The following is a 21,014-nucleotide window of genomic DNA, read 5'->3' on the forward strand; positions in this document are numbered from 1 at the left end:
GTTCTCTCAACCACCACAAATGCAAAGTGGTCACACCCGGCTACAATTTCAGGTGTACATACACCCTGAATCATCTAGGATCTACTGAGGAATAATAGTGCAGGTCTGGAACCAGTTTAACAGGTAATCTGAAGGTTGATTTATATTATAATGCAGAATCTACATTTTATTATTACTGTACGGGGTTCCTTACGTGTTTAAAACTGTAGCTACTGTCCATGTACATTGTGTGTGTGTGTGTGTGTGTGAGTGTGAGTGTGTGTGTGTGTGTGTGTGTGTGAGTGTGAGTGTGTGTGTGTGTGTGTGTTACCTGTAGGGCTCTGAGCTGAAATAGTGCTTGCAGTAACAGAGTCACATCTTCCTGTGCTCCCACTCCCACTGGAGGGAGGTGAGGGGGAGGAGAGGGGCGAGGGACTGTGCTGTGGCACACAGTGAGCCACTGCAAAACCTGGGGTGGTGCAACATAGACACACACAAACACACACAAACACATTGGATGTGTTACCACTGCGTGACAATTCACATTGTGTGAGTTTCAGTTGTTGCTCATGAGCATGTGCGTGCGTGTGTGTGTGTGTGTGTGTTTAAATTCAATTCTGACAGAGAGATTAACACTTATTCTAATCATCACACTGAAATGTCCGGGAGCAGAATTCAGGATTCCCACGCTTTGGAAAACAACGAGTTCCATTCAGTGCCTCCAGCTGAGGTAAAATATACCAGTGAAAAGCGCAGAGCAGGAGCAGACAGGGCAAAGGCAGTGAAACTGATGTAAGACAAGAGCAAATGGTATTTAACAAGGGAAAACAGAAATTAAAAATAAAAAAGGTCAGGGGGAATTTCAGGTCCATTCTGATGAGTTGTATTTCTATGTAAAACCACTGATGTAAGTCAGGTGGTAGAAACAAGAAGTGAACTGCTGTCACACTTCGACACAACAGGTTAAACCACAAATCCGTTTCCACTGCTCACACACAGTCAGCAGTTGGCTTGCGGGTCAGACTACTGAGAAGGTTTCCTCTGAGACTCAAAAATGAAGGTCAATACGATTATGTAATGCTCTGTATCATTCAAATATTCAGTGTGTGGAAAGCAGTAACCTGAGCTGGATGTCATTGTACGATGGTGTTTGATTGGTTGTGAAGGTGTGTATGTGCTGCAGCAGTCTGTGTGTCACCTGGTACTTTATCGACGGAGGCAAACACCGATCTGCCGGCCGTGGGGTCGTTGGGCGCCCGTCTGGACTGCTCGTAGAAGCGGAAAGGAAGACCGCTGGGTGACGCGTGGGCTGTCTGACCGAAACCCAACACCTCCGTCGCGCTGGGCTGCACCGGCAGGTCCAACAGAGCTGCAGGCAGAGCGGGTGAAGTGAGAGGAGAGAGTACCTTTAACCTCTGGGTCTGAATTCAACATCTGGGAGAACTCAGTGGAAGGAACTGACGCTCAGTTTGTTTTTACTGTGATTATGTTTTTGTTTGAATGTGTTGGCAATGAAAGGATATAAAAACACTTTTATGCAATGGCGGTTTTGGCAGGCTTTCACATCCTCCTCGACTTCGCTGGATTGGCAAGATTTTAGGTCTGTGTTATTCTAAAGAATCAGGCCATCGGGAGGGAAAGCACAGCTGACTGATGGGTATATCCATCAGTGTTCACAGGACAAAAGGATTCCTGATTACATTTTGTGCCAATGCACACATAGAAGCATGAGACAATTTGGCCAGTAGATAATGAAATATGGACAGGCACATGTTGACAACAGATTTTAGACTTTTGGGCTGTTGATTAAATTAAATTAATTTAATATTAATTCAAGTTAATTAAGAAATTAAATTAAATTAAAGAAAGTAGAGCAGCAAAGAAAGATATAACTTTCTGTGGTGCCTTGACAAAGTTTTTGTAAAATATCAAAAAGGTGCAAAACAAAAGAAGAAAAAAAAAAAACCCCAGACGAAACAAAAATGGAGGAAGTCAGTTTTTTTTAAACTTGGAAAGAAAGACATCATGCATTTTAGGGAAATTACTAATATGACGTTCCTAATGAAGAGATTATTTTTGATTCAGTTAATCATATTTCCTCAAAACCCTCTTTTGTCGGTCCACTTTTTACTTACATTTAAAGTCACGATAATGGACTACGCAGCATGTGGAACAAATGTCCATTACAGTAGATGTTTGTCTGATATTGCTGTGTTGCAAGTTTAAGGAAGCGATTCCATGTTTACCCATTGAAGAGGATAAAGCAGTGGAAGGCAGCTACTGTACGTCGACTTTAATCCCACACAAGTGGATCGTCTTGTAGAAAACATACGATATGATTCACAATTACGCTGTTACGCAGGCAACGCGACAGCTGGAGAGGAAGTGCTGACAGAAGGCTCCAAGAGCTTTTTGTTTACTCACCTGCGATCCTCTGCATCTTCATGCGTCGGGCCTGGATGCGACCTTTGGCTAGCCGCTGCTTGGCGATGATGCAGCGGATGTGGTCGGCGAAGATGAAGTTGGCCTGCAGGATGGGCAGGGGCTTGGCGTGGGGGTTGGAGCTGGGTTTATGGATGACGATGTTCAACGCTCTGCTGTCGTCCTCAACACCAGAAACCTGCATGTCCTGGTTAAAGAGGGAGGGAAGAGGAGAGAGGGAGCAAAGACAAGGAGAGAGTGTCAGAGAGACAGAGGTAAAAACAAATACCGGAAACAGGGAAGAAAAAAACCGAAAAAGACTCGAGTGTCTGAAGAGATGAGAGACATGACAAACGTGACATGAACTTGACATTCATGCAGCGGAAGAAGGAACGAATGATCTTATAATCACTCAAAAACAAACAGGAAACTCATTGTAAGATTTGACAGAAACAAGCTGTTTAAACTCTGCAATTTTCAAAAGAGAAAAATAAATGGCGCGTCACTTTAGCTTCTGTGAGGTCAGAATGACATTGTAGGATACAGCATGACTAAGTATTCCTCAAAATACCAGGAAGTGACAGTAAAGTCTGTACGTGAACGCGCTCTAAAAGCATTCGCAATTTCTCGCATATCTGCTGTGAAAATGATATGATGAACTCTCAAGAAACAAAACAACAAACAGACACATGAAGACAAACAGTCAGGACAAAGCCCAGTGGGCAGCGGTACGTCGAAAAGAAGAAAAACAAAACAAAACAGTAAAGCAGAAAAATTGGATTGGACTAAAAAAAATAAAAGATACGGTGAGTGAGTGAGTGAACAGAGACCTCGAGTTTGAGTGAGAAACTGAGAAATGACTTTAAAAAAAACTAAACGCATGTGAACATAGTAGAAATTAAAGTGTAACAGAGAATAATAAAAGCAGGCGCACGCTTCATTCACTTTTAAGCACAAAGACACACTCGGACATGGAAGCGCCACTTTTCTCTCACTTGCAAGAGGCCGGCAAACTTGACGACACCCCATCCGAGACGTTTGCTCTCTGGTTCGACCAGACTCATCTGGTACACATCGACAGCGAGGAACCTCTGGGCCTGGCCGCCATCTTTACTGACCACCATGCACGCTATCAGGTCACTGTTATCTGGAAAAGAACACAATCGTAGAACTAAGGCCTTTTGGTACTTTTTACGATTATTTCAAAAGAAATATGCAGTTGAGGATAATTGTTATGCCGACCTCGTTCAGATCACATTAAATATGCTGTTTGAATTACAGAAATAAGGTAGCTGAACAGAGTAGCAGAGTATATCAATTAAACAATAATGCAGACATCACATAACCCTCAACTTTGTGTTATAATGGCTTACAATGACTATTTACCTAACACTAAAATGTTACACTGAAATACACACAAACACACACATACAGTTAATGAGGATTAATTCACTGGAACATACTTGAAATGGAACCGTAGCTTTAAAAAAAACCCACAAAAAAAAAAAAATCACACTTCTGGTTTTTGCTACAAATTTAGACAATGTGTCACCTTTAAAATAAAAGTTGCTTCCTGGAAGTGTAGAGTACAGCGTTACCCCCTCAATCACAGGTTTCATCAACTAAAACCTGTTTGTCATAAGATGTTCTGGAGTTATTGTCTGACTTTATTTTAAGAGCAGATGTTAATTTAGCCTCCACACATGCAGTATGTATGGTACATGTACAAATAAGGAGGCAGGGTGAAGCACACAGGCTGCCACAGGCACTTAAAAGGACAGACAAGCTGCTTTGCTCCCACATGTCTGGGAGGATTATGATGAGACAATGAGCCCACATCTTCTGCATCTTCACTCCACTTCACTTCACCACAAAACCTTTTGCCAAGTGAACATGAAATGTGGAACTGATGATGACCTCATTTGACACAACTAGTTTTGGTTTAAACACCAGCTACCCTGACTGACACTCAAGTGTAATAATGTAACAGCACAATGACGTACAACGTCTCAATGAAAGTCTCACATGTCGCTTCCCTTTTAGAATATCTTTGTGTTTTTGGTTCCTTGATTTCTATTCTAAAGTATTCTGACCAAAAAAAAAAAACATTATGTGACTAATTGTATACACATGAAACTGGGTGGATCCATTTTTCTACAGTAAACTCGGGGTTTTACAGCGCAAACAACACCGTTTTTTCATACAATTGTTGGTGTTCCTGAAGGCACAGACAGCTGTCGATGTGGTCTTTTAAAAGATCAATGGTGGTTTCCAGGAAGTGAACTGTACCTACTGAAACAGTGAGGGGTGAAAAGTACCTGCATCTGGAGAGGTAGTCCCTGAGTTTCTAAGGTAATGAAGGGACACCAACAGGCAAATGGTCAGAGAAATTAGGGGAAATTTGATTGAGTGAATCCTCAGAATAGATGGGGAAAAAACCCTTCCACCTCCAACGTCTTTTTCTACAGAAGGCAGCCAACTCATCTCGTCATAACAGCCTGAAAATGAAGGATATTAAATAGACACTCTGTCCAGTAGCCTTTTTAGGATTATTGAAACAGTGGCAGTTTCAACCACTGACTATTTTTTTTTTTTTTAAATACTGTCAAATAGACAAATTGCAGGGAAACAACTTTCTATGAAAGACTTCATTTTGCGAGATTTCCATGTATAAATCACGGGATTTTTTTTTTTAGATTCCTTCCAAGAAGACTTCACCTGAATGCAAACCTGACTAAAGTGAGACAATCTCTGTTCTCCCAAACAGGCAAAATATGACTTTTATGTTCAGTAAAAAAATATAAAAGAGCAGCAGACAACAGTGCCGTGTGCAGCTGTCACACTTCACGTCACTGTCAGTATGTGTTTAAAACTCTCTGTCTTCACAAGTATTCTCTTGAGCAATCAAGTGCCCTTAATCAACCTGCCAGGCTGATGTTTACTAAGGTAGACAATAGTGTGACTGTGTTCACTGGTGTGAGGAAAAATTAAATAAAACATGTGACTCCACATTCCAGTTTAGTTTCAAGCCAGCCCAGTTTTGAACATTTTACCCTCAGAAGATAACTGTTTGCAGTCGGGCGTGTTCATTATGAAAGTTTAACGCCTGAAATCAGTGCTGTTAGATTAATCAATGATGACTTTTTGAGCAATTGTAAAAAAATAAATTGCCACTTTCACCTATTAAAAGAGCTCAATCATATTAAAAATCAATACAGTCCATCATTATACTCCACATTAAACTGCAGAACTTCCATATCCCACTCGAGGCAAAGTTCCTGTTGGGAATGCAGCAGGGCCTTCGACTTGCAAAACAGAACAACTGCAAAGGTACAGACGTGTATAAACGCTCTGCAATTCAACAGCTACGAGAGGATGAGGTGAAAGGGAAACAGTGGCAAACTACTGGTCAGAAAAGGAGGTTTGTGGGTGGAAGGTTTACACATGAGGAAAAACCCTCCCTGTCCCCTTGCTACTCTGTAAGAGTGTGTTCTTAGTCAACCACTCTGCTTAAAGTAAAGCCAACAGAGGAAAGTCTTTGGTAGAATTAAAAGGAAAGACAGAAAATCATTATTACAAAGCAGGTTGTTTAAAATAATCTTTTCAGATGACATAAACCAACTAGAAGCAAAGTCGCATCTGATACGATACTGCCGCACTTACAGGCTGGCATTAGTTAAATCTGCCACAGACTCTTTCCATTGGTATCTGCCATCGCCGTAGTTTCAACCACTGAATTAGATCTGAAAGTAAAGCTCCAGGGAGACATGTGGTTTCAGTAGGTGTTATGTTTCCATCTATATGTCAAGTCTGTTTTTTTAAGGCCTCTCCCAAGAAAGAGAAATTCAGAAAACACGGGTAATTTATAGACATCAGATTACTATATTTGTTTAATGCAGTCTGAAGAAAGAAAAAAATGATATCAAAATTCCATTGATAATATCATAATGGTGAAACAATCTGTGACAACAACCTCCTCGCAGCAGTGCAGTAACTAGGGGCTGCTGTGTCACTGGTTTCCAGAGAAATAGAGAAACTGCAACCTACTCAACACAGATAACATGATAAGGTTTTAAAGGCCGTGGCACAGATGGTACCGTCACCACTACCAAGTAAACAACCCCAGTGGAATCTACACAACCTCTTCTCTTTGAGTAATTCTATGAAATGAATTTAATGGTGCTACCACCATTACCAGATTACAAACCTGATTAAATACAACTGACTACACCGCTGTGAAACATCACTCAAATGTTACCTGATTCAAAATGGTGTCACCATAAAATAACTGTATTATTTTTAAGATGATCTGATGCATTATTAAAAACAAATAAAGGATAGACTACATTAGTTTTATTTCTTAATATTTTGTAAGTCTGCTTTTATTTGTGATGACAGGTTGGATCCTCCTGGACAGAGATGACACTGGTCTCGCACCAGTCTGTGGAGAGGTGGCAAATCTTTCTCGCTGATCTTTACAGGAGTGGTTTTGTTGCTCTGCCTTCCACTTATATTTAGGTCAAGGCACACGTCATCGTTTTCACTTGTCTCATCTTTAAAAACTCGTGTGTGTTTTTGCAGTTTGCAATAGTTTAACCTTGTAGAGTTTTTTTTCTTGGACGTGGACTGACTTTATATATTGGACCGCTCACTGTCTCAGCAGTCAACGTAGCACCACTTTCCACAGATAATCCTTGTGCAAAGTAAGAAGGGCTTACAGTCTCTTTTTTAATGCAAGGTTGAGTAAATGGTGAATTGAGCGTGGTCACTGCAGCCTTGGTCGTTGGTAATATGGCTTTTCTTAAATCTTGTAACCCTGCCGCAGCCGTGTTTCCGGTCATGTAGAGTAGCCGACTGAGGCTCTGATGTATTTTTAGAATCACTGATTCTTCTAACTTGCACATATTTTGACTTAACAGTGAACAATTTGTGAACTATGCCAACTTAATACCAGAGATTTAAAGACTAAACAGAGTTGCTCTGGTCCATTGTTCTTGATTGGTTTTTATTATGGTGAGACACACAACACAAGAATAGAAGTGAATAATAGGGTTGTGATAACAGCCAAGGATGTGCATCTCTATTTGGTTCCAAGAAAATGTCATCTTAAAATTTTGATGATAAGTGTTTTGAGTACAATCACTTCCAAGTAAACAATCATAGAGAAGTTATCATTATAGTTTCTAAAACCACTGGATATTTTGTGGATTCACATTCCTGATATTTCTACATTTGGAAACCAGAACATCTATACTGGAATGCAGCAAATGATTCCAGATAAACTGGCAGAATTCATCAGACAGAGAGACCGTGCTGAGTCATTTGGCCTTCAATGCCATTGATGCGGAGTTCATGATTAAATTTCCACATTAAAGGAGCAGAGAGGCTCGTTAGAAAACAGTGATGCAGATTTTTAACAGTGAAATCAACAAATCTGTCGATGAGCAAATCTCGCTGTTTTCGCAGGAAGCCGAGTAGCACCCGACCTTCAGTCAACTGAGAAGTGTTGTACTGGGAGGTTGAGACAGAAGGGCAGTTTCACTTGTATTGTCAACACGTTAGCACAACGCGTTAAGGAGCAAGAGGTATGAAGCATGCACAAGCTAACAACAAAAGGTTTAAGTACGGGTTTGCAAAGTTTGAGCACTGAGCGTGAGACAGTTTAATCCCTCTCGTTCACATTAATGTGAACATGTGACATCCTCCACTGCAGAGCTAACCACGTGCAAGTTTCCATCACATCATCCACACACCTGTGACAGTAAGAGAAGGCTGTTCAGGTTATCTCGGTGTGTGGGAAGCTGCGTGCGAGTGTCCGTATGCTCGTCTCGGCATCGCTGTGGCTGTGAATGTTTGCATGTGCGTTTATGTCGGTATTAAGGTACAGACATCTGTGTTATAGATCTACTGCTTTCTTCAGGAGCGAGTGAGTCAGAGGCCCCGTCTGACTCATTCAGGAGCTAGAGGATTACTGATGTCTCTCAGATATCTGTGCTGTAATTGGAGCCTTATGGAAGTTGTTTTCAGAGAATTTTAGGTGTGGTTGTTATTGTTTTCTCCCAGTCTTATAGTTAAGGAAGCAAGCATCTCATTTTCCTTTTGTGATTTCTTAGATTAAACTGACTGCAAAAAAGTTGAGGTTTGACTCGGTTTCCCAAAAGGAGTCGGCATGACAAATAAAAATGCACATCAGCTGTGGCCTGTGTACAGTACACCACTGTGAGTGTGCGCGCGTGTGTGTGTGTGTGCGTGTGTGTGTCTTACTGAGGTCTAAGACGTCATCTGTCTTGATGAGGTCCTCAGATCTGGTCAGTGGGAGCTGAGTCTCTGGTTCTCCCTGAAGCTGAAGTGATAAGGACCGCAGCATGAAGAACACTCGGATCGCCTGAGTGAAGAGAAACACACAGAGACATGATCTGTTAAAACAAAGTACCTGTCTGAAACCGGCAGAAATAACAAATGAATAACAGCTCTGCAAAAAGATACTATTAGAAAACAACAGGTAAAACGTTGACATCAAATCTGACTCCTATATTTCATCTTTCAGCTCTGCAATTGTTTGAGGCAAGCTTGTTCTTTTTGGCAAAGCAAAAAACCAAAACTATGTACAGCTGTAAGACCGTTTCAGTGTAATTACATGAGTATTTCATAATGCATACTTTCAAGTAAAAAGAATTCAGATCTGAAAGCCTTAAAGGGATACTCGACTACAGGACCAAATTTCTCTGAAATCTTATGACCTCACAGGTGTGGGTGTGGAATATGTGGAATATCAGCTGTGCTGGAGTGTGTGAGTGGACGCACCCTGCGTGTCTTCTCCACATCTCCACAGGGAAGTCTCTTTACGAAGTCAATGCCAGTCAAAGGGGTGCCAGTGGGTGGCAGCAGTATTGAGGCATCCATCATGAGATACTCCACATTCATTGGTTTACTCTGCAACATAAATGCGTGGATGAGAGCCAAGAGCCCACATGCATTAACAACATCTTTAAACATCTACACACATAAGCAGCAACAGAAATGTGTTAATAAACTAACATAATGATGATTCAGTTTTAAGTTGGGGGGGGGTCACTTTAAACAAAGGCCAACCAACCGTCATGCTCCTGTATTCATCTTCAAACATGTCCAGAAAGATCTCCTCCCCCTGTGACAACAGTAAGGTCAGTTAAAAACAAGACAGCGAAACACCTACACCAAAACCAGTAACACACGTTTACTGTTGCCAATAATATACTGCGAGCCATACGTCTTAGCTATGAGCTTGATGTTTTCTGTTGTTTATTTGGATTCATGGCCTTTTTCATTGGACGGTACAGACACGGAGATAAAACATGAAAAGAGAAAATTAAAAGCAATAAAGGTTCCAATCTCAGCTGAAACTCTTAAAGATACTTAACAAGCTACTGTTGCATCCTACAAAGATTATTACATTCCCAGATTCATGTTTTCCTTTCCTTTACCACATGGTCTTATCTAACGGTGCACTTATGGATTGATGAATTGGTTAGCCGACTGACAGAAAGTAAAACAGCAACCATTTCGTCAACTGATTGGTTGTTTTAATCTTTTTTTTTTTTAAAGCAAATGCTAAACTATCTCAGCCTCTTAAATGTAATGCTTTGCTGTTTTCATCTTTATAACACAGAATAATACAGAATTAATTTAGACTGAATATTTTTAGGTTTTGGACACTTGATTGAACAATACATTTGAAGACGTTTCCTTGGACTTGGGTCTCTACAAACTACAAAAAAATGCCAAAATTTCATTTCCCCAAACAATGAACTGATAGTTGCCGTGTGAGTCATTAAACGTGTTCATATCATTTATCTAACCGACTCATCCGTGTAAAAACAGTTTAAGGAAGCATACACATTCTCACGACATTCACTGATAAGTATCACCTTGTATGGAATTAATGCAGTACGGTCGAGTGCACATGGACAACATAACCTGATATAACCATGTTCTTTTACTGTTACATGCAATACACCAGTGGATTTCTAAACAAGGACTCTTCCTTATTTGCAAAAATGAAACTGAAATGAAACATGACATGAAGAGTAAAGTCCATTTCATCTGCCGTGCGTCATGTCTCCCGTCTAATCATGGGAGATGGAGAGGAATTCTTAAATAATGTTCCATCAACAAAATGATGTTGTGACCCAAAACAGGAAACGCCGAACAGAAGCGAAAAGTTTGTAGGACATGAACTGTTGAGCTTACAGGGCAGCGATTGTTTATGTACACACTCATCATGAGTTGTTTGTGTTCATCCATCATCCAAGTCCAAAATATTCCACATGTAATTTTAAATCCCCTGCAGGCAAGTTTGAAGAGATATTATGTCTGATTTGAATGCCATTGAAATGTTGTGGGTGGATTTACCTGTTAGAAAACCCTCAAACATCTTAAAGTGAAGGAATTCTGCGTGAAGAGTGGTCATAAATTCCAGCAAGATGTCAGAGACTGGCGGGCAATAATGCTGAACACCTACAAGAAGTTATTACTGCTGAAGGAGGCACATAGCAGCTTCTGAGGCCAAAGGTGGAGGTACTTTTTTGACAGAAGAACTTCATTACTTAAAATTACTTACTTACTCAAAAGAGGATCAAATGTTTGCTTGTCCGAATAAGTCAAAAAAGTAAAAACTAATTCACGGGAAGGATTTACTGTTTCCACATCACTATATGTGCGCTGTGGGTTTCAGGTTTTCACTACGAGTGACGTCTAAAGGTTGTGATGTCACAGTCCTGTTCAAATAGTCTTAAACTCACATTGAAGCATGTGGAAAAAAAACCTCACAGCAGATAAGTCCTTCTGTACAAGGGTTGGAGAATTTGTTTTTGAACAAAGTTAGCTAACTTAATTTAAGTGGTAATATTTTCAGTCTGCGTGCTGATCACAGCGACATTTTCCCAAATGTTGCAAGGAAACATCTACATCCATCTGTGTTGATGGAACAAAAGGAATTAGCCAAAACTGCAAAAATGTAACTTAATCCAAAACTGATATCCAAACTAAATCAAAGTGAAACAGAAAGCACTGACTGAAAGCATTTGGCCTATTTCCATAATTCCAGCAGCAAATAGAAAACACTTTCAGTTTTGACTATTATGCTTTCACGGAAATGGCTTCAGTTATACTCAAAGGCTGCAGTAAGGCATGCGCAATGCCGGATAAAGCAGACTTAATTAGTAGGTTCTGTTTGAGCTTTTGTTATGACACTGATGTCAAGAGAAACTGTGTGTAACACCAGTTACTGGCTGCAGTTCCTCTTTATTCTATTTTTTAATTTAAATCCCTTTGCCTAACAAATGATATTGACGCAAAATATCCAATGTCAGTCTAAAAGTGTGAGTGCGTGTTTCTGCTGTTCTCTCTAACCTTTGCTTTTTTGTTTCATATGTTTGGGGAGGTTTTTGTGGGTTAGTTGTGTGTGTTTGTGGTGCGTTACTTTGTGGACTCACCTTGTAGAATCTCCGCAGTAAATGCAGACTTTCTTCTCTGGCACCCTGTAAACACAAATGTGACAGTCAGAACCACCATTCAGGTGAAATGCCCACAGAAATAAACATATCCCATACCTTCATTCAAAGTATATCTTTAAATAATGAATATGTAAGACACTAACTGTCAAAAATTGTGTTGAATACAGGGTCAGATAAAACTGCAAAATTGTGTTATTGCTTTGTCTTACACTGTCTTGGTTCCGTAGACCACAAGCTAAAGATAATTGAAAAATGTTATTTAATCTGCTGAAAATACATCGCAGGAATATTTTTTTATTTAACATTCAAATATAAAATAAAATAATAAAGATTCAAAGATTTTGACTTGCAATTTTTAACGCAAGAGTTGAACTCTGTAATTAACATGTTGCATCTTGGTTCAATCTGTACAAAGTTTTTTTTTTTTTTTTTTTTTTTTATATCTGAGGCACTATTTTATGGTTCTGAGCAGCTGCCAGGCAACAAGTGGAGGCTCCAGGAAGTTATAGGTTACCAGCAGATAATGGATAACAATCTTATCTGATTCTCTACCAGAAAGCAAATATGGGTATTTCTCTTTAGGTGGCATATATTATCACAATTTCCAGCACTGGAATATATGACAGTGTAAACATTTTTTTAAATTTGTAATGCAGTGTTTCAGTGCACTGTGATCATAAAAACAGTCTCACTTTGTACCACTTAAGCTTTACTCGCAAGAGCAATCACGACTGCTGTTCCTGAGAAAAGGTGGCATGTGCCAATAATATTTGCATGAGTACCTACTAGAGAAGTTCACACTTAATACGAATCTGAGATGATGTGCTGTTAATGTAATGTTGCCACTCTTGTGTCGTGTCATGTTATGCCTCCTTCAAAAATAAAAAGGCTTCCTGCGTTTATCATGTCAGAGAGTAAAATAAACAATCTTTAGCAGACAATATTCATCCTGCTCTGAGTTTAGAATAAAAGATCAGATAATAATATTGTTTACATTGACCCTTCCACAAAGTCAAGTGCTCTGTGAGGCATTCCCCCACAGCAGGGCATGAAGAGAATCAGCAAAGGTTCGTTCAAAGGTCTGTTTTCTGGCCTTCTGCATTTATCAGATAGCACATCGTGGATGTCCACTAATAACAACACAAGTCCTTGTAAAACCGTCTGCATAACCATTTCTCCTCAATAAGCACTGCTCCAATTTAAAGGGGCTCATCATGTATGTTACACTGTGTCAGAGGAGGGAAATTCTTCAAGCAGAAACCCCCAGTGATGTTAAACCAATACCAATAGTACACAAGACCTCACCAGAGGTTTCTGCCAGAAAAAAACAAAATGATCAGAGCAAGGTTTCAATTCAATTTAAGATTGGAAAATTTGTCAAAAAAATAATCCTGAACATTCACATTCGCAGTTGAATGATTACTTCCTGTAACGAGGTGTAAATTCAAAGAAACAGTAAGTGTTGAGGATTACATGGAAGTGAAATAAAAGGAGATGAACAGTTTCCCAGAGGGATGAGCAAGATGCTGCAAATGATGTGAAAGCCAGAGAGGTTAGTAGGAGAAAGAGGGAAGGAGAGAATGAGGAAGAGGAGTTAGAGGGACTTAATGAGAAAACAAGTGAATGTGAAGGTGTGGGCAAAGTGCAGGAGGAGGCGAGACGGGAGGTGTGTCAACATTTTTAAGTGAAAAATATCTTTGATCATAACCACAAATTAGCTCTCACTGAGAAACCGTGCAGCTACGGCTTCTGAGGAAGTGATTCAGTTATATGGAAAGAGGTTGTTTTATGGATTTAATGGACGGCACAATATCCAGCTGCTAATCTGCCTGCTTCCCTGAAATCCTTTACATGTGTCTGTGTACATGTGACATGTTGACAGGCATACAGTGTAAGTGTGGGAGTAGCATGTACATGTTTGTGTGTGTCGTACCTCCAGACAGGCCAGATGGACGTCTTTGATTATGCAGTTGTTTCCAGACAGCACCGACTGCTTTGATAATAGGCAGCTGAGCTCGAGGGTAGCCAGACGCACTTTACCATCTACACACATGGAACACACATACATGAAGCAGTATGGAGGATAACTTACCATATTTCCGTTGTGACTGAACAAAGCAAAGTTAACATGAAATAATTCCAGAAGTCCTAATGCGTAACACGAAATGTACACATGGTCTTTGTTTTGGCTTCATGTTGTGGTTATGTGTGTCTACGCTCGTATGTTCGGCTTGGCAAAGAGCAAATGAAATAAACGTAAAAAAATTAAAAAAAACCACGACATGTTAAGTTCACTATTTCATATCATCACACAGCCATACACAGTAATGGGAAACCAAACTGGAATCCAACTGAGGCTTTACTTTGTATGATTGAGCATACTGCATATGACAATCAAGGATATTTAAAAAGAGAGGGGAAAAAAAAAAAGACAGATAAGACAAATGTGTGTGTGTGCGTGTTACCTGGCTGTGCTGCTAAGTTCATAACTCTGATGAGTCTTTCTACGAGCACCAGGCTGTAAGCGCTCCTCTCCTGGTCTGGAACTGGCAGCTGCAGACGCTCTAGAAGATCACGGTTTATACCTGCAAACAAACAAACTGGTTAGAAAAGAAGGTAAATGCTAATTCCATGCCATAAACAACGAGACTGCGATGTTGCGGAATTCTTTCAATTTGATTTTAGGTCGATCCATCGAGCCGTCTTGTCCAGATTGAGTGTCTCGTCAGTTAACTACGATTCTGAGCACTGGCTCGGTTAACTAGCTGCATAGATTCCTGGACAATTTACCAAGTAGAAATGATGTGAAGGATACTTGGTTACTGTCGCTCCCTCCACCCTAACCAATGGAACAGGTATGACAGTTTACTGCTGTCTTATTATAGAAATATTCATGATACAAATCTGATTTTCCTATCTTCATGAACCAGGGGTCTAGAATTACCAACAAAATAAATTACATGTGCATATACTGTAGGTCTCCAACCTTTTTCCCTAAGCTACGTTGACTGTACAATTTTTTTTTATCCTAGCTGAGTTTTACCAAACCAGCTGAATAAGCTTCTTTTATGTGAACAATAACAAATTGATACTCAACACGCGCATATTGAACCAGCAGCTCGTGAGCTAACGGTTGGAAACCCTATGCTGCAGTTGCATGCAAAAGTATGGCCCTCCTTGGGCAAATTACCTACACTGTTGGTTTTTGAAGCAAACAGACACGGTGCACAAAGTTAACGTCAGAAGCGTGTAAAACAACATCTGGATAAGTTAGCATTGTGTTGGAGGTGCTGTGTACAGATGAAGTGAACAATGAGCTCTTGCATACAACCTTTGCTGTGCGAGACGGCATACAGCAGGCAGAGGACGAACAGGGCGTGGTAGTCATCGTTGGTGCAGTCGAGGGCACTGTACACCATGTCTAAGAACGGTCTGCAGGGACAGAGAGAGCGAACATATCAGTCCACACACACTTCTGTAGACCAGATTTACAGCTCAGCGTGCTAAATGTGTATATGTGTGTGTGTGTGTGTGTACCTGCTCCTCTGTGTGTGTGTGCGGGTGGCTGCAGCAGTCTTCTCCTCATCAGTGATGTTCTGCTCTGTCAGCTCTGACACTTTACACTTGTCCATCACCACCATCTCGATCTCTGTGCGCGCGCGCACACACACACACACACACACACACACACACACACAACTTTGTACTTACTTCCACAAATGTCCATGAATGTGGACACCCCCTCCCTCAAATACATTTTGCACACATGACACACATCACAGCTATGAAGAACATAATGGACTCTTGTCACAGGTGACTATGAATTTCCAGTCTGAACTATTTCCTTCTCGCCTTTGACAGTTCAAACAGTGATTAAAAGTGTGTTCCTCTTACTATTGAGAAGAGTACAGGTATCATTTTCAAATGTACAGCAGAGCAGTAAAATGTAAGAAAGTTTTGCACAGTCTCATTTCATCACTTCTTACCAATCCTTTAGAGGTTAGGTGTCATTTTTCCACCCAAAAAGGCTCAACCACTCATTTTGAAACCGTCTCGTCCTCTGCTGCCCATGGCACCATTTGTGTTGAAATCCACGCTGTCAAAACAATTCTGTGCATTTGGGCCTTCAGAGGGATTTAAGACTGTGTAGCTCTGCACAAACACTCCTGCATAAAGAGTCTCTTCTGTCAAAGTGAAGAAGGAATGACTTCAGATCAGTGAAATGGGCACACACAGTAGTATCGATATGAAAACACACAGAGCAGGAGTGAGAGACAGGCGGAGAGGTGAGGAGCACAGGATGGATGGTTTGTCACTGTGGAGATGGACAGCTGGCTGCCATGGAGATTGTGATCAATGTGTGATCAGTGGTCGCCATGGTAACCACGGGGAAATCAAAAAGTGACAAACGGGGATGCAGCGGAAAGAGGGAGGCCTCATCCATAAACTAGACAAAGAGGAATTTCTACTCAACAGAATTTTGTTCTGCTTTTTTTGCACGTTTTTTTTAGCCTCAACTTAAACACTCTTTCATTATTTGTTGTTTTAACCACTGTTCCTTTTTAAGGAATCATTCATGTCCAAAACACTCCGACTGCTGATGATGCGTCTGCAAAGTTTAATCTGCATTTAGCTGCAGAAGCATGGAGATGGCAGTGATGTGAACATTTAATTAAACACCCAAATTAAAAGCAACAAAGCAGAGAGCATTTACAGTTGACAACATTGATGTTAATAAGCTGGTATCACATTTAAAGCTCTTCTCTTGTTTTAATTAGTTCCCTCTCTTTTCTGTTTGGAGACGAGGGCTGCTGCCGTGGTGGCTGATGGGTAACCAGGGTGCACGAGAGACCACGTTTGATCGATGGGGGTAAAGAAACACAAACACCTGTACTGCTGTGTCCACTGAGACACACACTCACCTTCCGCCATCTCCCCACTCGCTCTGCTTCCCTTAGAACTCCCACTTCCTCCTCCCTCTGTACCTTTTCCCTTCTCCCTCTCACGGCCGCCCTCCCTCTCTCCTCCTCTGCCGCCTTCATCGTCCCAGCCCTCCTCCTGTCCTCCTCCACTGCTGCCGCCTCCCCCCGCCCTTTCTTCATCTTCCTCCTCGCCCAGGTTCTTGTAGTTTGGCCTCTTCTGCGTTCTCTTGCGGCCGCGGTGGCGGGACAGTTCCAAGGAGCGCTCCAGAGACTCCGGGGGTTTGATGAACCGACGTACACCTCCTCCGCTGGCCTGTTGGGTCAGAGAAGAAGACAATATGAGGAAAGGATGCGAGAAGACTGGGAATACTTCCCCACAGTCACATGACTGGAAGTGATGATCATTGAGTCATTATGTCATACAATACGATACGATAAACTTTAACGTCTCCATGGGGAAATGTTTTTTTTTGGCAATTGTTTGATACATTTGATTGATTTGATAGAATTCTGCATTTTGGAAATAACATAACTTTATTCCGAAGAAACATACATTTGTGCGCCATTAATAGCAAGATTTAAGTAAAAAGAAACTGTACTTCAGACTGTACTTAGACAATGCATACCAACACTGAAGACATATTGCACAAATGAAACTACATTTCACACATTTCATTTTCATCGACTCTACATTATGACGGAATCCTTTCTGGTGATCATCAGGATGTTTGGGGTTAAAATAAAACAGCGGCCACTCTGTGACTTTGGCTATTGAATTCATGTCTAGAGTATTATCAAAGTGTTAACTCTGCAGCATATCGCCCAGTATGTGCTGAATACACAAGTCAAATAAGGGCACAATATAAGTGAGAAGAAAAATGTCTGGAGTAAACATACTGAGGAGAATAACTGTCCTGTTTCCAGGAATAAATGTTACTCTAACTATTTACTGGTAGATGTGCGTGCAAAAAACAGATGAACACACGAGAACACATGCATACACAAAAAAAACTGCTTACACTAATATCTTCTCAGAAAAAAACGGACTTGCAGTAAACGCTTCTTGCACTATCGTGTTGATCAAAGTCCATTAAAACACACAGAAGCCACTTCCTCCTGGATAAGCTTTCAGAGTTAGAGAGAAAATGACCACCTGACACAACGACGATCACAGAGTTGATCTTTGGCTTTGAGGCTGATTCTGTGAGACCTTACTGGAACTACAAGAAACCCTCATTTCACATATAGCCCTCAATCTTGCACCAAAACGCACAAACACAACCCTACAGGAAACAGATGATCAATGATAAGAAGCTGAGCTGTGATGAAAACACTGTGACTTACAGTAAAACTGAGTGATTGGGACAGGGCGTCCTGTTCATAGCTGCAAATTCTAATGGTGCACCTCTTATTCACTGATTCAGATGCAAATAATCAAAATGACTAATACAAATTACAAAAAAAGACATACCTAACAAATAAAGAAGTTAGCGTGTGCACAGGATAATATGCAGGACACTGCCGACTGAAGCAGCTGCACAAGGAGTTCAGTTTGTAAAACAATTGAAATAAAACTGGAAACAAAGATATAAAAATGTTATTAATTTGAGAAAGTTTAAGATTAAACAGCGAACTGAACAACTTGTTATTGTATAAAAGGTCAGTGTAGGGCACACAGGCGGGTTACACTCTGATTAAGTTCACTGCTGCTAATGTCACAAGACGGTTTCAAGGCATCCACTTGCAATAAGTTATATGTTATATTGGGATACTTGATCTCGTAACACGTTTTCGTTATCTCACAACACTTCTGCATTCCCTCGCAATAACTTTTGCAATCCCTCCAGTACAGTTACAATACACTGCCAGGTGTAGTTGACTCTACAGGGAGGAAAGATGACATGATAGTTTACGTGATGCGTGTGATGCTCATTTTTCATCCTAAAAGGCTGATACGATATGTTCAATTAATATGTATAAATTCTATATAGGTCAAAAGTGTATTTATATTCATATGCATAATGTACTGTTCATTCTTGTCCATGAGAGTTCTATGTTTTTCTGGAGACCCCAGAGGACCTACAAGGAATCCAAAATAAATCAGAGCTACAACAATAATTAATCTATAGTTAGATCGATGGATAAATACTCATCGGCAATTTTTATAATTTAAGTTTTTTTCAAAAAAGAAAAAAAAAACATGCTTACAGGTTCTCTTAGGATTGGCTGCTTTTTGTGGTCTTGCACTTCAGTGAATTGAATATTTGACTTTTGAAGTGTTAGTTGGACAAACCAAGACGTCTTTAATTCAAGAACTGATTAATTGAGAAAATAATTGTCAGAGTAATAGATAATGTCGATAATATCAGCTGCAGCACTTAAATAAAAAAAAAATAAAACAATAATTCCTATACCGAGTTCAGTGCTGCTGCAAACCAGGAGGCCCTTGAATTCCAGGATAATCGCACCTCTGTGGTTTCATTTCTTGAAAACATTTGACTTTGCCACAAAAAAAGAAGAGGAAGAGAACTGGATATCTCGCAGTATTGAAACTACGTGGCCCTATTTCACTGAACTTCTTTCACTTACACAAACCACCAAATGTGTAGAAACACACATGACCTAGTAGGTCATATACTACAGTTTGTGCACCTGGAGTACAGAGTCTGAACATAACAGGACCCGCTGCAGTTTCTCAGCATCAACCTTCACTGTGTTTCATATGAATCACTATTACATATTTACATTTGCTTTTGTGAAAACCCTTTCTTTCACCCCCTCCTGTCTTTCTCTTTATGTTCTTGGGAGATGACAGGTCGTTTTACAGCAAACTAAATCAAGAAAACGGTTTCCCTCGTTTTTCAGTCCGCAGAGAATTCACAGGAGAATTATTTAATGAGATTGTCAATATTAAGAAAATACATGAAGTGGTTGTCAAATATCAATGTGTTTTTAATGGTTTGTGTTTCAGATTAGGTCAGCCATATTTTTAGACATTTACCCTGAAACACAGTAGAGTCAAAAACCTTTGTTACTAATCTCCACAGAATAGTTTGAGAAGTTGTTTTAATGCTGCAGCCAGGCACACTTAAAAAATGTTTTTATCATCTCTCTGGATCACTGCATCTGAGTACGATTCTACTGCAGTTGCTGTTACAAACACGGTGTCTCTGCTGTCAGACTTAAACCACAAACTAGTATCTGAGTATCGCACCTGTGAGCTGACTATGTTCTGGTAAACCGCTCACAGACTCAGCCAATGCTGAGAAATTAATGGAGGCCAGGCAGCATGTATGACACACACACACACACACACACACACACACACACACACACACACACACACACACACACACACACACACACACACTTCAAAGTAGGATACCATTTGTAGGTCAAAGATGTATTTATAAGAAGATACTGGTACACACTTGACATCTTGTATCTAACTGGTGCACTTGCAAGTAGACACATCTAAAAAACCAAAAGACAAAAAACACACACAGTTGTTCCAGGAAAGTGATCTGAGTTAGGTGTCAGTGTTCCATCATGTGACCTAATTTCCTGCCACATCACAACCAAACAGGAAATACCATTGGACCACCTGCGAAAAAACAGAGGCCATGCCTCCTCTGCCTGCTTTTCATCTACAATAAATCAAACAATAACACAACATGTCTGATGTGGATAGATGTTAAACCCACAATCCAACACGGATGTAGGGAAAAAGTATTAAAAAAAAATACTTCTATTTATTGCTAATCTTTAGAAATTTCCTTTTCCTCAATAAATCATGGTGCCATAATACAAGTGTCCAATGACATGCAAACATGTACAATAAACATACAGTGTTTGCACATGTAAACAGAGAGATGAGCCCATCGAATCAATGAACAAGAACAGTGGTAAATACATCACAGCTGGTTTAATGGAACTAAATAACACTATTTCAATTTGTAATCACTGCTCTTGGTATTCAGAAAAAACTTATCTTACTCTTAATTACAGAATCATATGGTTTAAGTTTGCTTGAGGCCCCTGGTAAAGGCTGCTGTGAGCTTCTTTGAGGGTAAACAGTCAAGAGAAAAATGAAAAAAAAAAATGAAAAAAAAAGAACTAAGACATTAGATAAAAAGCGTGACAGTAAAACCATTCCATATCTGTGATTCTAGTTTACTTTATTTGATTTAAAAAAAAA

At 40.2% G+C, this 21,014-nt stretch overlaps 1 protein-coding gene across 4 annotated transcripts in view; it reads right to left on the reverse strand.

The window, feature by feature from the left end:
* clec16a (C-type lectin domain containing 16A) overlaps positions 1-21,014 on the reverse strand; it is a 41,324-nt gene that overhangs the window by 5,172 nt on the left and 15,138 nt on the right. For 3 of the 4 annotated variants that reach the window (XM_069149705.1, XM_069149702.1, XM_069149701.1), the window contains exons 10-22: positions 16,817-17,129; positions 15,432-15,543; positions 15,226-15,326; positions 14,360-14,479; positions 13,828-13,937; positions 11,874-11,918; positions 9,497-9,547; positions 9,205-9,333; positions 8,665-8,785; positions 3,396-3,547; positions 2,404-2,608; positions 1,178-1,348; positions 311-448 (exon numbers count right to left, since the gene is read on the reverse strand). In XM_069149705.1, the coding sequence (XP_069005806.1) occupies positions 311-448; positions 1,178-1,348; positions 2,404-2,608; positions 3,396-3,547; positions 8,665-8,785; positions 9,205-9,333; positions 9,497-9,547; positions 11,874-11,918; positions 13,828-13,937; positions 14,360-14,479; positions 15,226-15,326; positions 15,432-15,543; positions 16,817-17,129 (1,768 nt within the window). The remainder of the gene's footprint in view (positions 1-310; positions 449-1,177; positions 1,349-2,403; positions 2,609-3,395; positions 3,548-8,664; positions 8,786-9,204; positions 9,334-9,496; positions 9,548-11,873; positions 11,919-13,827; positions 13,938-14,359; positions 14,480-15,225; positions 15,327-15,431; positions 15,544-16,816; positions 17,130-21,014) is intronic. The other variant, XM_069149704.1, reaches the window with a different exon arrangement.

The sequence above is a fragment of the Embiotoca jacksoni genome, unplaced genomic scaffold, assembly GCF_022577435.1.
Source record: "Embiotoca jacksoni isolate LCO1_2020_lvr unplaced genomic scaffold, fEmbJac1.0.p SCAF_15, whole genome shotgun sequence".
Lineage (NCBI taxonomy): Eukaryota > Metazoa > Chordata > Actinopteri > Embiotocidae > Embiotoca > Embiotoca jacksoni.